The 14,047-nt window shown below is 44.0% G+C and overlaps 1 protein-coding gene across 3 annotated transcripts in view; it reads left to right on the forward strand.

Annotated features, from left to right (window-relative positions):
* LOC126213107 (serine/threonine-protein phosphatase 6 regulatory ankyrin repeat subunit A-like) overlaps positions 1–14,047 on the forward strand; it is a 48,690-nt gene that overhangs the window by 12,893 nt on the left and 21,750 nt on the right. Inside the window, exons 4-7 of one of the 3 annotated variants that reach the window (XM_049940709.1) lie at positions 27–603; positions 2,694–2,846; positions 4,254–4,331; positions 8,686–8,826. In XM_049940709.1, the coding sequence (XP_049796666.1) occupies positions 27–603; positions 2,694–2,846; positions 4,254–4,331; positions 8,686–8,826 (949 nt within the window). The remainder of the gene's footprint in view (positions 1–26; positions 604–2,693; positions 2,847–4,253; positions 4,332–8,685; positions 8,827–14,047) is intronic. The other 2 variants (XM_049940710.1, XM_049940711.1) reach the window with 2 other exon arrangements.

A 14,047-nucleotide genomic window follows, 5' to 3' on the forward strand; every position in this document is an offset into this window, starting at 1 on the left:
GTTCTTAGTGACACTGTGTGTTTCAGGAGAGTCCACAGTGGAACCAGAAACGGAGGCTAAGGAGACCCCAGCTGTCGATCTGAGCGCCCTGTTGGACGCCGGGGAGGGCGCCGTCGTGACCCTGGTGGCCGGCGACACACGTCTTGCAGCGCACAGGGCCGTCCTGGCTTCCAGGAGCCCTGTCTTCGAAGCCATGTTCCGGCAGGATCCGCTGGAGGCCAGCAGCGGTCAGGTCGCAGTACAGGACGTGGAGGGCCCAGTGCTGCGCCAGCTGCTGGCCTACCTGTATACACTCCAGGCCCCCCGGCTGCCCGGCATGTCTGCACAGCTGCTGGCCGCCGCTGATAAGTACGGCGTGTCGGCCCTGAAGGCGGAGTGCGAGCTGCAGCTGGCCGCACAGCTGTCCGTCGAGACAGCGGCTGCCACGGCTGCTCTCGCGGTCAGGCACTCTTCTGACAGCCTCAAGCAGGCGGCCATTAAATTCATAAGGGCTCACTTGGTGCAGGTGATTTTCACACGGGGCTGGGCTGATGCAGTGCGCTCCCAGCCTCAAGACATGGCTGATGTGTATCGCCTGCTCTTGGAGACGCCAATGGAAACCAGGTAAGCATAGGCCACTCTTCTGTGCTGTCCACTTCCATATGTGTGTGTGTGTGTGTGTGTGTGTGTGTGTGTGTGTGTGTGTGTGTGTAAATTTACCGGCATTGTTTGCCACTGTTTCCTTAGACGTGTCTGTCGTGTATCATCAATGGCCATCTATTGTGTGTCCCATTAGGCTAGTGTTCACTAGTTCATGCAAGTAGCCTTGTTGTCTCTGCTGCTGCTGACAGTGAGGTACCTATAAATGGCGACATGCTATAAATTGGGAACATAAAGATGAGAAGCATGTGTGTCACGTATTATTTGTAACGGGAACTCTTTACGACGCTGCACTAAGGTTCAAGAAGGCCAGAAACGTATTATAATTTCCCGACTATCGCGTTACTGTGCTGTGAATACTCACTTGTAGAAAAGTTAGTTGTAACAAAGCAGACAGTTGAAGTAATCGCTATTCCCACATCAGTACTACAGTTTCTTTTTCACTTTCTAGATACATGTGTGCAATATGTCTGCAAATTACATAGCATCGTTAGTTTATTCCTCCAAGCAATACGTGGACATTAGGAATAACTTTTCAGAAGTAAATTAGGCTCCAAGAAGATGTGTGTTGTTCTCAGTTGGAGCATGTGTGGAATACATCTATTATAGCAGGTGACGTGAGCACATATACACCAGGTTGCAGCTGCTTGCTCCTCGCAGATCCTGTGAACACCCCACAAGGCAAAAAAGAACTAGCCCTCACAACAACAAGGCAGCCTCAGTCAGCTGCACATGACGCAGGGCCTTTCATCCCCAAAATGTGCACTGTACTTTGGAACACTCCAGTCTATAGCATGCACAGGAGAGAACATTACCCGTCAAGATGCTGTACTTGCTTCTTGGAGGAGCAGGTCAAATCTCTGCCCACCCATCTTGCTTGAAAATCTCTACAGCGTTACTCATTTCTGTCCAGTCTACTCTGCAGTGGTTCCATCTACTGAGACCTTCGCTATCCCACCTATTGCTGTTACTAATGCATCTCTAACAACGACAATACTGATGGGACGGGGACCTATCGATACAACTGTCCTTTGTTGCATACTGTATCACAATACAAGTATTCCCTACAAGTGTAGTGCCTAATAATTCCCACATATCTCCTTTGTCTTTCTTATATGCTTAAATATTTATGCAGTAATGGATACACTGGAATTCCTGCCTGATCTACTTCTCATTTATTTCTATCTCTCTCTCTCTCTCTCTTTCTATATACATATATAAAGATTAAAAAAAAAGTTGTAATTCCAGTTTGTTTGTTCAGTGGAAGAAATCCAACGATACCACACAAAACCTGTCACCCTACCCTATGTGTGTATGGTGGAAAGCAACTTAGAAAGCTTCAGTGGGAACCCTCGCTTTTTATTTTTACGATTCAACAGCTAAATCTACAAACATTTTGTCTGAAGCATTTTTTTTCCTTCTGCCAAAGATGGAACTGTGATCCCCACCTCCATGCTGTGAGATTACAGGAGGCAATATTTCATAACTTCTAATTGGGAACCCAATTCGCATCATTGTATTCCTTCAACATATAGAAAAGGGGGTTACTCGACATGACACTGTGGTCATGTAGCGAACTATGACATATCACAACAGGCAGTATACTGTGACCAGATCTTAAATATCATTTGGACATCGAACAGATATTGGCTCTAAGCATTACAACACTTACACAGTGTTTATTGCCCTCACACCTACCTATCATTTGGTGCACGCTAGTGCAAGTGGACGATGAATGTTCGATGATTTATGGAGCATGTAGGAGTCTGCTGTTGCCTTGTATGCCCGTTTAGATGCCTCTCACATGTGCCTCTTTCTGTAAAAACTGTTGCTCGGTATGGTAATATACCAGTATGGGGAGCTCGGCAGAGGTGGTGGATACGGTGAGTAGATCGGTGGTAAGTTATGCATCTTACTGGAGCTACTACCATTGTTGGCAATGTGTTGACCACTGTTATTTGTGTGCTGTCAATTTCCCGTCAGTACTGTCTGCAGGAAACTGCCCTCTGGCCCCCATGTGAAGACACTCTCCTGAGTAGTATCTCTTTGTGCAGCGCGCCAGCTGTTGGAGACAGTGACAGCGGGGCCACTCCCACCCCCGCCACTCAGCCACACAGCGACCACGGCGGGACCCCTGCCACAGCCGCACCACCCACCACTCAACGCCCAGCTGCTCCACCTGATGGCAATACTCTCTCTCTTCTGCGGTGAGTTCTGTCACTACAGATGCACATCTTCTACGTCCACAGTGTTGCTTATGGTGCCACTAACCAAACGCTGTGGAAAAAAAATTGAATTTGGCAGTATTGCATTTTTATGTTTTAAATGAAGCAGAGCTTTTGACTGTTAACAGCAAACTTATTGTTTCAGTTGATTTCTACAACCCTCATAGCATACATGTACTGAATTGCACTAAGTTTCAAGAGTGGATGTCATTCCATTGATGCTCCACATACTTTTCTCGATTCACCGTGTATGCAGGCTGCCCCTAAACATTTTACAATTGAGTGAATGTTTTCTGTGTTTAATTTTAAAAGAATATTATCTCCTTATTTGTTTTATATTATGCAAGATTTGTAAAACAATTGGGCTTTCAAAAGACATTGATAATCTGCTACCTACACACCTCACCGTTGGGTACTAAAGTACCAATGGAAGGTACGGTATAACTTGCCAGTAGCCAAAGAGGTCTTGATCCAGAACATATTGAGGAACAATGTGTTGACATATGTGGAAGCTCATTAAAATTAATTGTGAGGATTTAAATCTCTTAGTGCACAGTGGTACAGCTTTGTATAATGTGATACATAACTTGAGTATATAGTTTTTTGAAAGGCAAGTAACACATGGCGAGGCAGAAATGACGCCTTGTCTGGTGCCAGTCAGCTGTGTGCAAGTCAAGTGACACTCTTTCAGTAGCGCCTGTGGTGCAAGGACATAGATGTTCCTTTACTTTTGTGTCACGTCATCCACTTCTCCTAGCAGTGTCAACCACACAGACATACTTGTCTTCGTGATGCGATGCACAGTACATGCAACTTTTAACACAGTTAGCATCCTTGTCCCAGAGCAGATCTGGCCCCAGCGCCCATGATTTCTCACGCTACATGGCCTATGCTGACCATTTTCTAGGCCATCATTATTATCAGAAAGTGAAACGACTCATGCTGACGACTTGTCACAACATAATATCTCTGGTTTAATTCAACATTTCCTGTTCTATTTTCCCATATCTTCTTATTCTGGATTCATTTTGGTGTCTCTAGTAGACAACAGCTTCGAATAACACAGAGAGCTATCTAGCATCCATATTTACCACTGTGCCTCCTACAGCATGGTCCCTAACGCCTGAACTACATTTAATGGCTATTGCCATTAGCTTGGCCGTAGCCCCCTATTAGGAGCTAACATACATCCACAAGCGACAACATAAGCAAGCCCCTACAAATTAGGAACACTGACTGGATATGCCAGCTGCTATTAAAGCAGGCTAGAGCAGGGAAACCGACAAGCTCACACACTGATGCGCAAACAAATCGCCAACTCTACCCTATACTCTGAATACGATATGTGACATATTGGACACCAAACGATGATGAACCTAACTGTTACAGATATGCTGACGCTCACCGAGAAGCCAACACTGGCACCCCACTGCAGACGCCGAGTAACACCACTGCACAACGTCAAAGGTATGCACCTGTATGATACCCACTACTAACAAAGTCTACCCTTGCGTGAGCTATACAGGCAGCAAAAAAACGGCTACTGCTCTTACAACCCGCCCCAACTATCGCAGAAGTGTTTCGCCTTGGCTCTTGCCTAGGGACCTTTTTCCCACTGCCCTTCAAACCGCTACTCTCCTGTCAACTTTAGACCCAATCCCTCTCCTCGTGGTCTCGCGGTAGTGTTCTCCTTTCCCTACCATGGGGTCCCGGGTTCAATTCCCGGAGGGGTCAGGGATTTTCACCTGCCTCGAGATGACTGGGTGTTATTGTGTTGTCTTCATCATCATCATCATCATTCATCCCCATTACAGTCAGAGGAAGGCAATGGCAAACTACCTCCGCTAGGACCTTGCCTAGTACAGTGGTGTGGGTCTCCTGCATCGTCCCCCACGCTCTGTGAAGGAGAATGGGACTACTTCATCATCATCATCATCATCATCATCATCATCACCATCTCTCTAGACGAGCGCATTAATCATAACAGACATACACAAGCATCGCAGTACCCACATCCTGCGAGGCCTTACTTAGTGAAAAGTGACCAATATGCAGAGATGGCTGTAGACCATTTGTGCTGGCTATCATGCCAGTGTGACTGTGGAGGGGCTTCACCCTATTTCCGATTTTAATTTCTGTAACGTGGTTGTCGATATGTATTCAGAGTGATGTCCAATATTTGCCACATAACTTCAGCATAACTGTTCACTCCTGTATGTACTTCGGAGTCTTTCGTTTTCTATACGAAGTGTTGATTGATGTACTAAGCTCCTAGTATTGGGTTCTCATGAAGACTGAATACTGATTAGGTCAATGGTAATTAATTCATCTTAGTGGACCCACTACTCTCGTTGTTACTGTGTATTATATGATTTGTGTATGGACAATCCATCAGAAGTAATAATCTGCGCTCTGACCTCCACGTGAAAACACTTTGCCAGTCAGTCTCTCTGCATGGCAGTCAAGCCACTAGAGACAGTGGGGACACCCTGACCACTCCACTGTTTCTGGGCTCCTGCCTCAGCTGCGCCGTCCACGGCTCTCCACCCCCATGCCACACCTTGTAAGTTCTTTGTGCACATTTTCCACATTCACATTATTACTTATTGGGGCATCCAGCAAGTCTTATGGACCAAAAATGGAATATCACTTTAATGGATTTTTCAATAAAGCTGAGGTTAAGACTGTTAACAGCAAACTTGCTTGCAAATTGAATCTTTCACTTTCAGATGGAGTGTACACTCATATAAATCGTCCCAGCAGGTGTAAATGGTGTCTGGAACAGGACTCAAACCAAGGACCTTATCCTTTTGGAGGCAACCGCTCTACCAACTGATGATCCCCAGCATAATTTTCGATGGGCATCATTGTTTTACTTCCACTAGTACATCTGATAACTTCCAAACTACACAGAAGTTTTCCTGCGACAGTTGGTAGAATCGTTCTCCTGGTAGATAGGTTATTGTGGAGAAGTGGCTTAGCCACAGCCCATGAGAGTGTTTCCTTTCTTCCGGCAACGCTGGTCCTGCAAATTTCGCAGCAGAACTTTTGAGATGTTTGGAAAGTAGGGTAGTGAAGGATGTAAAGCTATGAGGGCGGATCCTAAGTCGCGCTCAGGTAGAGCACATGTGCTGTTGGTAGAGCACATGAATAGGAAAGGCTATAGTCCCAGTTTACAGTTCCGATTGTAATCTTACCCTCCCTCATTAAATTTTCCACTCTCTTCATTAGTTTCAAAAGCTTCGAGAGGCGTAAGATATACATAAAAAAAATCTTTTTTACTTATTTCATTTCCTCATTGTTGGCTGCAGTCACGTCTAGGAGTTGATTCTTGAGGCTGTAAGTTTTTTAACTTAGTGGGTTCCAGTTGATAACTGATGAAGTAATTTCTCTTTCTATGACCTTTTCTTTGCTTTTCCCATTGTTCTATGTCACACTGTCTTTACAATTTCCACTTCCATAAAAACAATAATTACATTGCTAGTGCAAAAATTAAAACATGTCTGATTCCATCAGAGGCATGCCCACTATTCCTTACATTCTGCGGTACTAACTATAATCCAAAGAGTTTACAAAACAAAAGAGTATACAAACTTTCTTGACAAAAGAAGAAGCTTCATCAAGTTATATCATCTTTCATAAGTGAGTCAGAGATAAATTTAATAATTAGCATTATATTGTGCAATTAATAATATGAATTTTACATATGCGAGATATTTCGTAATTTCAAATATTTCTAAAAGAAGAGTAATTTTAACTGTACATATATATCGTTTGTAATAAATTAATTTCTTTTTTATACATTTTAGCCTGAAATATAATGCATCATAGACAAAAAAATTAAATTCATTTAGTAGAACAGCTGAAATAATGTTCATGTATACAAGAATCGAAAGTACACTTGGTATCAACAATTTCTATTAAAAAAGGGCAACGTTAGAGGAGGATGTCCCATTACACAATCCCGAACAGTTTTGATCCACCCCAGCAAACTTGTTGTTTCAGTCGATCTCTACCTCCTTCACATTAATAGGTTGATTTACGTTCATTTTGGCGGCTGAATGTCATACCTTCAATTCTCCATATATCTTTCTCGATTCACCACATGTCCATACTACCTTTAAAGATTTCATAGCTGGATAATTTCTTTTATGTTTACGTTTCGAAGAATAATATCACCTCAGTTCTTTTAGATTATGAAAAATTTCGAAACCGATCTTGCTTTCAAGAGACAGTGACCATCTGCTGCCTACACACTTTTCCTTGGGGTACTAAGACAGCAATATAAAAAAAAATTTTACAGCAGGCACCTCTTTTACTTGACAATGGCGGTGGAAGTATTGTGGAGAACTCATTGAAATTAAAAATTTGACACCTCCAGTACCCGATTAAAATTAATTGTTGGTTGTTATGTACCTAATTATTTTGTATTGAAGGATACATAAAGTGGTTCTCAGTTGTGTTGTAAGTCAAGTAATGAGCAGCGGAATGGCGTCACTCGGTTTGGTACAAGAACTGAGACGTACTTTCAAGAAGATCCCACAGCACACGGATATAGATGCCCTTCCTTTCTGTGTCACGTCATCTGCTTCTCCTACTGGCAAAAACCACACAACAGCCACTCTGTTTGTCCCGTGTCGAAAGCGCAGCAGCATATCCAGGGTGCGTGATGTTTGAAACTGTCGCCATGCTGGTCCCAGAACAGTACAGGCAGTTGGCACTTGTGTATTCTAACGGTACGTATGTTTCAATTGGCGCGAGTCCCTGTGGATGTCATGGCACACTCCTGTCGGTTACGGTTTTTAGTGTCACAAATAGCCCCAGGAGCCAATGGCCTTGCCGCAGTGGCAACACCAGTTCTCAACAGATCACCGAAATTAAGCGCTGTCGGGCTGGGCTAGCACTTGTATGGGTGACCATCCAGTCTGCCGAGTGCTATTGGCAAGTGGGGTACACTCAGCCCTTGTGAGGCAAACTGAGGAGCTACTTGATTGAGTAGCGGCTCCGGTCTTGGAAACCGTCATACGATCAGCAGAGTGGTGTGCTGACCACATGCCACTCCATATCCCCATCCAGTGACCCCAATGGGCTGAGGATGACACGGCGGCCGGTCCGAACCGTTGGGTCTTCATGGCCTGTTTGGGAGGGGTTTAGTTTAGTTTTTGATAGCCCCAGGAAGTAACATCACACATGTTAACGTCATCTCACATCATATCACTGGTTTCATTTATCGTTTTTAATTGTATTTTCCATATTTTTGTATGTTCGATTTATTTTCATGCCTTCTTTCTGCAGACAGTTGGAATGGAATAACTCAAAGAGCTCTTTAGCCTCCCCATTTACTGTTCTCTATATCCTACAGACCAGTGGCTGATGCCCAGGCACAGTAATTGAACTATATGTAGTACATAAAGTGTTGTTGCCTTTGAAATTTATGAGTGATTGTTGTTATGTATTCTAAATCTGGCAAGCAGTCATTGTCATATCAGTCCAGCATAACTGTCGACTCTTGTATGTACCTTTCATCTCTGCTTTATTTCGGTGCACGCGGTTGATTCAGATGCCAGGCTATTGCTGTAGGGAACTCTGGAGAAGCATAGTGTAAACTGATTAGAGCAATGGTAAGTCATCTATCTTAGCTGAACCACTGTTTTTGTCGGCAATGTGTATCCCATTATTTGTGTGTGTGTGTGTGTGTGTGTGTGTGTGTGTGTGTGTGCGCACGCGCATACACACACAATTCCTCAGCACTACTGTCTGTGGTAAGCTGTCCTCCAGCCTCCAGGTGAAATATTTTCCTAACCATTGCCTCTCTGTGCAGACCGCCAGCAACTGCAGACAGCAGGACCACCCCGGCTACTGAGCTGCACAGCAACCGCGGCTGGACTTCGGTCACAGCTGCACCACCCACGACTCTGCACTCCACACTCTGGCCTGATGGCAGCACCGCCTCTACTCTGCAGTGAGTTCCATCACTACATGTGCTCTTTTTCCACATCCATAGTACAGCGCCCTAAATTAGAAAAGCAAATATAGTTTTATTGTACACACATCAAAAAAAGTTTTGCATCAGCTCGGTTCCGAGACTTCCAGAATATGTGCAGTCAATTAGAATATAGATCAACATAGGCACCATTTCCGCCCTTTTTATTGCTCATGAAAACCACACATTGCATGTTGTACCACCATACAGCGAGACCTTCAGAGATGGTGGTCCAGACTGCTGTCCACACCAATACCTCTAATACCCAGTAGCACGTCCTCTTGCATTGATGCATGCCTGTACTTGTCGTGGCATACTATCCAAAAGTTCATCAACACACTGATCATCAACATTGTCCGTCTCCTCACCAGCGATTCGGCGTAGATCCATCAGAGTGGTTAGTGGGTCACGTCGTCCATAAATAGCCCTTTTCAGTATATCCCAGGTATGCTCGATAGGGTTCACATCTCGAGAACATGCTGGTCCCTCTAGTTGAGTGATGTCATTGTCCTGAAGGAAGCCATTCACAGGATGTGCAAGATGGCGGCGCGAGTTGTCGTCCACAAAGACGAATGCCTCGCCAATACACTGTCAATGTGGTTGCACTATTGGTCGAAGGATGGCATTCACGTATCGTACAGCCACTACGGGGCCATCCATGAGCACCGGCGGCATAAGTCGGCCCCACATAATGCCACCCCAAAACAGAAGGGAACCTCCGCCTTGCTGCACTCGCTGGACAGTGCGTCTAACACGTTCAGCATGACCGGGTTGCCTCCAAACACTTCTCCATTGGTTGTTTGGTTGAAGGCATATGCAGCACTCATCGATGAAGAGAACGTAATGCCAATCCTGAGCAGTCCATTCGGCACGTTGTTGGGCCCATCTGTACCTCGCTGCATTGTGTCATGGTTGCAAGGATGGACCTCGCCATGGAGCTTATGTGCACAGTTTGAGTCGTAACAAGATGTTCTGTAGCTGCACGAAAAGCATTATTCAACATGGTGGCGCTATTGTCAGGGTTCTTCCGAGCCATAAGCCGTAAGTAGCGGTCATCCACTGCAGTAGTAGCCCTTGGCCACCCTGAGTGAGGCATATCATCGACACTTCATGTCTCTCTGTATCTCCTCCATGTCCGAACAACATCGTTTCGGTTCTCTCTGAGATACCTGGACACTTCCATTCTTGAGAGCCCTTCCTGGCACAAAGTAATAATAGAGACGCGATCGAACCGCGCTATTGTTTTTCTAGGTGTGGTTGAACTACAGACAACACAAGCCGTGTACCTCCTACCTGGTGGAATGACTGGAACTGATGGGCTGCCGGCCGAAGTGGCCGTGCGGTTAAAGGCGCTGCAGTCTGGAACCGCAAGACCACTACGGTCGCAGGTTCGAATCCTGCCTCGGGCATGGATGTTTGTGATGTCCTTAGGTTAGTTAGGTTTAACTAGTTCTAAGTTCTAGGGGACTAATGACCTCAGCAGTTGAGTCCCATAGTGCTCAGAGCCATTTTGAACTGATGGGCTGTCGGATCCCCTCCATCTAATAGGCGCTGCTCATGCATTGTTGTTTACATCTTTGGGCGGGTTCAGTGACATCTCTGAACAGTCAAAGGGACTGTGCCTGTGATACAATATCCACAGTCAACGTCTATCTTCAGGAGTTCTGGGCACTGGGGTGGTGCAACACTTTTTTTTGTGTGTGTATTTGGTAATATCCTCATAACATACCTTGTTATTCACCAGCAGAGCTCCCCTTGTCTGCATCTGAAGTCTCGCACTTATTCGTACACCCACTAGCTTGCTCCTGCCTAACCATAAGCTTGTAGCTGCAGTTAGAGCTTCAGCCTCATGTACTTATCTCTACGCTGCACTGCAAGACAATAATGGCAGTGGTTGCAACAGGAAATGTCGAGATGTACTACTCAAGAAGACGAGAACAATGAGAGCATACACCACACTTCGAAGATGCCTGCAGAGTGTGACTACAGTGTTGTGTGCAGCCATTATCCTCTGTAGATCTGACAAATGCTTCCACGTTCTGTGGAGCCGAATATCTTGAACATCAGTCAATGTCAGTTGTTAATGTTAGAACTCTAACCAAAGATGTACTGTCTTTGACAAAGTACGAAAGGAGAACACTGAAGTTACACCTTTGAGGTAAAATATTTAACTAACACATCTCACTCGCTCCACCAAAATCGTCCAAAGTTCCATTTAAGTACCATGCCACTTAATTGTGTGTTTTAAGTGAATCTAAGTTCACGAATCTCTTGTCGAGCCTTGCTCAATAGTCTGGGTTTTCTAACATTGGCCTCTCAATATACAAACACTTTGCTGTCGATTCTTGTTGACAATATCACCTTATTCCCAAGAATTAGCAGTTTTCACTCAGTTAATACAAGGCAGAAATCCGATCTCCATTTGGGTCGCAATTCCTTAACTCTTTTGCAGAAAGATGTATAGTATACTGCTGCATCCATTTTCAATGAGCTACCCCAAGAATTCGAAAATCTTAGAAATAATCCACAAGCTTTCAAATCCAAACTGAAGTTTTTTCTCATGCGTCACTCCTTCTATTCTGTCGATAAGTCCTTGAAAAATTAAGCTGATCCCTGTGTTATATTGTTGATTGCATTTACATGAACTTATGAGTTGTCTTTTTTTGGGTTCATAAACACTTTATTTTGTCTGCTATCACTTTTATGTTGTACTTTCATGTACTGACATGTTCCTTGACCTTTGAGACTGGCTCCTTAACTTGGTTCTACGAAACTAGATGTGTAAAATAAAAAAATTAAAGAAGTTTCTCCTGGTCACAGTGTTAAACAGAATACACTCACTCCTTTGGATTAAACACTGAACTAAGACACTTTCCTGCATTTATTTTAATTGTGAAACTTGAGGGATTAGCTCAGTCAAAGTTCGATCAAATCACTGCACTATTTGGAACCAGTCCAAACAGAAATTAGTTCTCACTTCACTATTCAGTTCAAAACACACAACTGGAGGACACTTTTCAATGAATTACTTTAGTTTAAAATTTAAGTTGTGAGCACAACACATACTGAAAACTCTTTATCTTTTTGAAGTTGGTAGAAATTCCATTATACACACTGCATCAATTCAGAGTAAACACTACTTGATAATTAACACTATCTTAAGGGTTTTTCCCATTCAGTTGTCGCCAGTTTGAGATCGTCAGGAGAGTGAACCCTTTGTCTGATTTTATGTATTCAATAGCAAGTGAAAGTTTATCTATAGTCACAGTCTACGTTCAGAACTGTCAGAGCTTGGATTTATCATTGTCATATTTCTGTGAACTACACGATTTTGAAATTTTTAGGGTGTGTCGAGACGAAGTTCGATTTGTGTACCAGACTTCTTTGACACTGACTGTGATTTCATTAGCAAGAGAAAAATTACCAGCAGTCACTACTGTACAACTTCAGAAACATGTCAGCTTCCATTTCATACTGTGTTGCCAATTAACACGAATCAAAAATATCTAATTTCTGTTGAAAGAATGGTCGATCTGATTACATCACATATTCAGTGTTTCGAGATACGATTTAATCACTACTGAAACTTCTGGGCACCTCACTGCCACTCAAAAATATACTGTAAAACTTAGTAAACTATGGCGAATGCCCGGTGAACATCATCTGCCAGCGTGTGTAGTGCCAACAGTAAAATTCGGAGGCGGTGGTGTTATGGTGTGGTCGTGTTTTTCATCGAGGGGGCTTGCAACCTTTGTTGTTTTGCGTGGCACTATCCCACCACAGACCTACATTGATGTTTTAAGCAAATTTTTGCTTCCCTCTGTTGAAGAGCAATTCGGTGATGGCAACTGCATCTATCAACACGATCGAGCACATGTGAATAACGCACGGCCTGTGGCGGGGTGGTTACACGACAATAACATCCCTATAGTGGAATGGCCTGCACAGAGTCCTGACCTGAATCCTATAAAACACCTTTGGGATGTTTTGGAACCTCTTCTCAGTGCAGCACTCCGTGAAGAATTGGCTGTCATTCCCCAAGAAACCTTCCAGCACTGGATTGAACGTATGCCTGCGAGAGTGGAAGCTGCCATCAAGGTTAAGGGTGGACCATCACTGTATTGAATTCCAGCATTACCGATGGAGGGTTCCTCGAGCTTGTAAATCATTTTCAGCCTGTTGTCCGAATGATATTGATCACATAGTGTACATGACGAATAAGGCGCGACGTGGAGGACTTCAGAACACGAGGAAGAACTAAATGCAGTTCGTAGAAACTCTACATCCCACAGCTTTTTGATATTACAGTATGTTTATGCGCATTAAACAACTCTATGCAAATGCACAGCTACATCTGCCGCCATATTCTAGTGCGACTTTTACTTTTAAAAGTATACTATCTATTAATTTCTTATACGTTAAGCACCACTTGTAATCCAAGTCAAGATTTGGAGAGATCATGTTTATCCACTACATGTCCAGTTTCTCGTGGAGAAAAATACTTGCCGCACGTAGCGGCCGCGCGGTTTGAGGCGCTAAGTCACAGAATGCATGGCCTCTCCCTCCAGAGGTTCGAGTCCTTCCCCGGGCATGGATGTGTGTATTGTTCTTAGCATAAGTTAGCTTAAGTTGTGTATAAGTCTAGGGACAGATGATATCAGCAGTTTGGTCCGTTAGGAATTCAGAAACATTTGAATATTTGAAAAATACTTACAGCGGGCACCTATTTCTTGACAACAGCCGAATAGCACTTACTCAGGAACACGTGGAAGCTGAACTACTTCAGACTGATAACAATGGCTCTGAGCACTATGCGACTTAACTTCTGAGGTCATCAGTCGCCTAGAACTTAGAACTAATTAAACCTAACTAACCTAAGGACATCACACACATCCATGCCCGAGGCAGGATTCGAACCTGTGACTGTAGCGGTCGCTCGGCTCCAGACTGTAGCCCCTAGAACCGCACGGCCACTCCGGCCAGCTCAGACAGATAACAGCTCATTAAAATTAAGCATTAGATGTTACATATCTACTTCAATTACACAAAAATCATTTCTAATATTGTAGGATATACACTATGTGATCGAAAGTATCCAGACACATGGCTGAACATGACTTACAATTTCGTGGCGTCCTCCATCGGTAATGCTGGAATTCTGTATGGTGTTGGCCCACCCTTAGCCTTGATGACAGCTTCC

Source organism: Schistocerca nitens, chromosome 11 (assembly GCF_023898315.1).
Source record: "Schistocerca nitens isolate TAMUIC-IGC-003100 chromosome 11, iqSchNite1.1, whole genome shotgun sequence".
Classification (NCBI taxonomy): Eukaryota; Metazoa; Arthropoda; class Insecta; order Orthoptera; family Acrididae; genus Schistocerca; species Schistocerca nitens.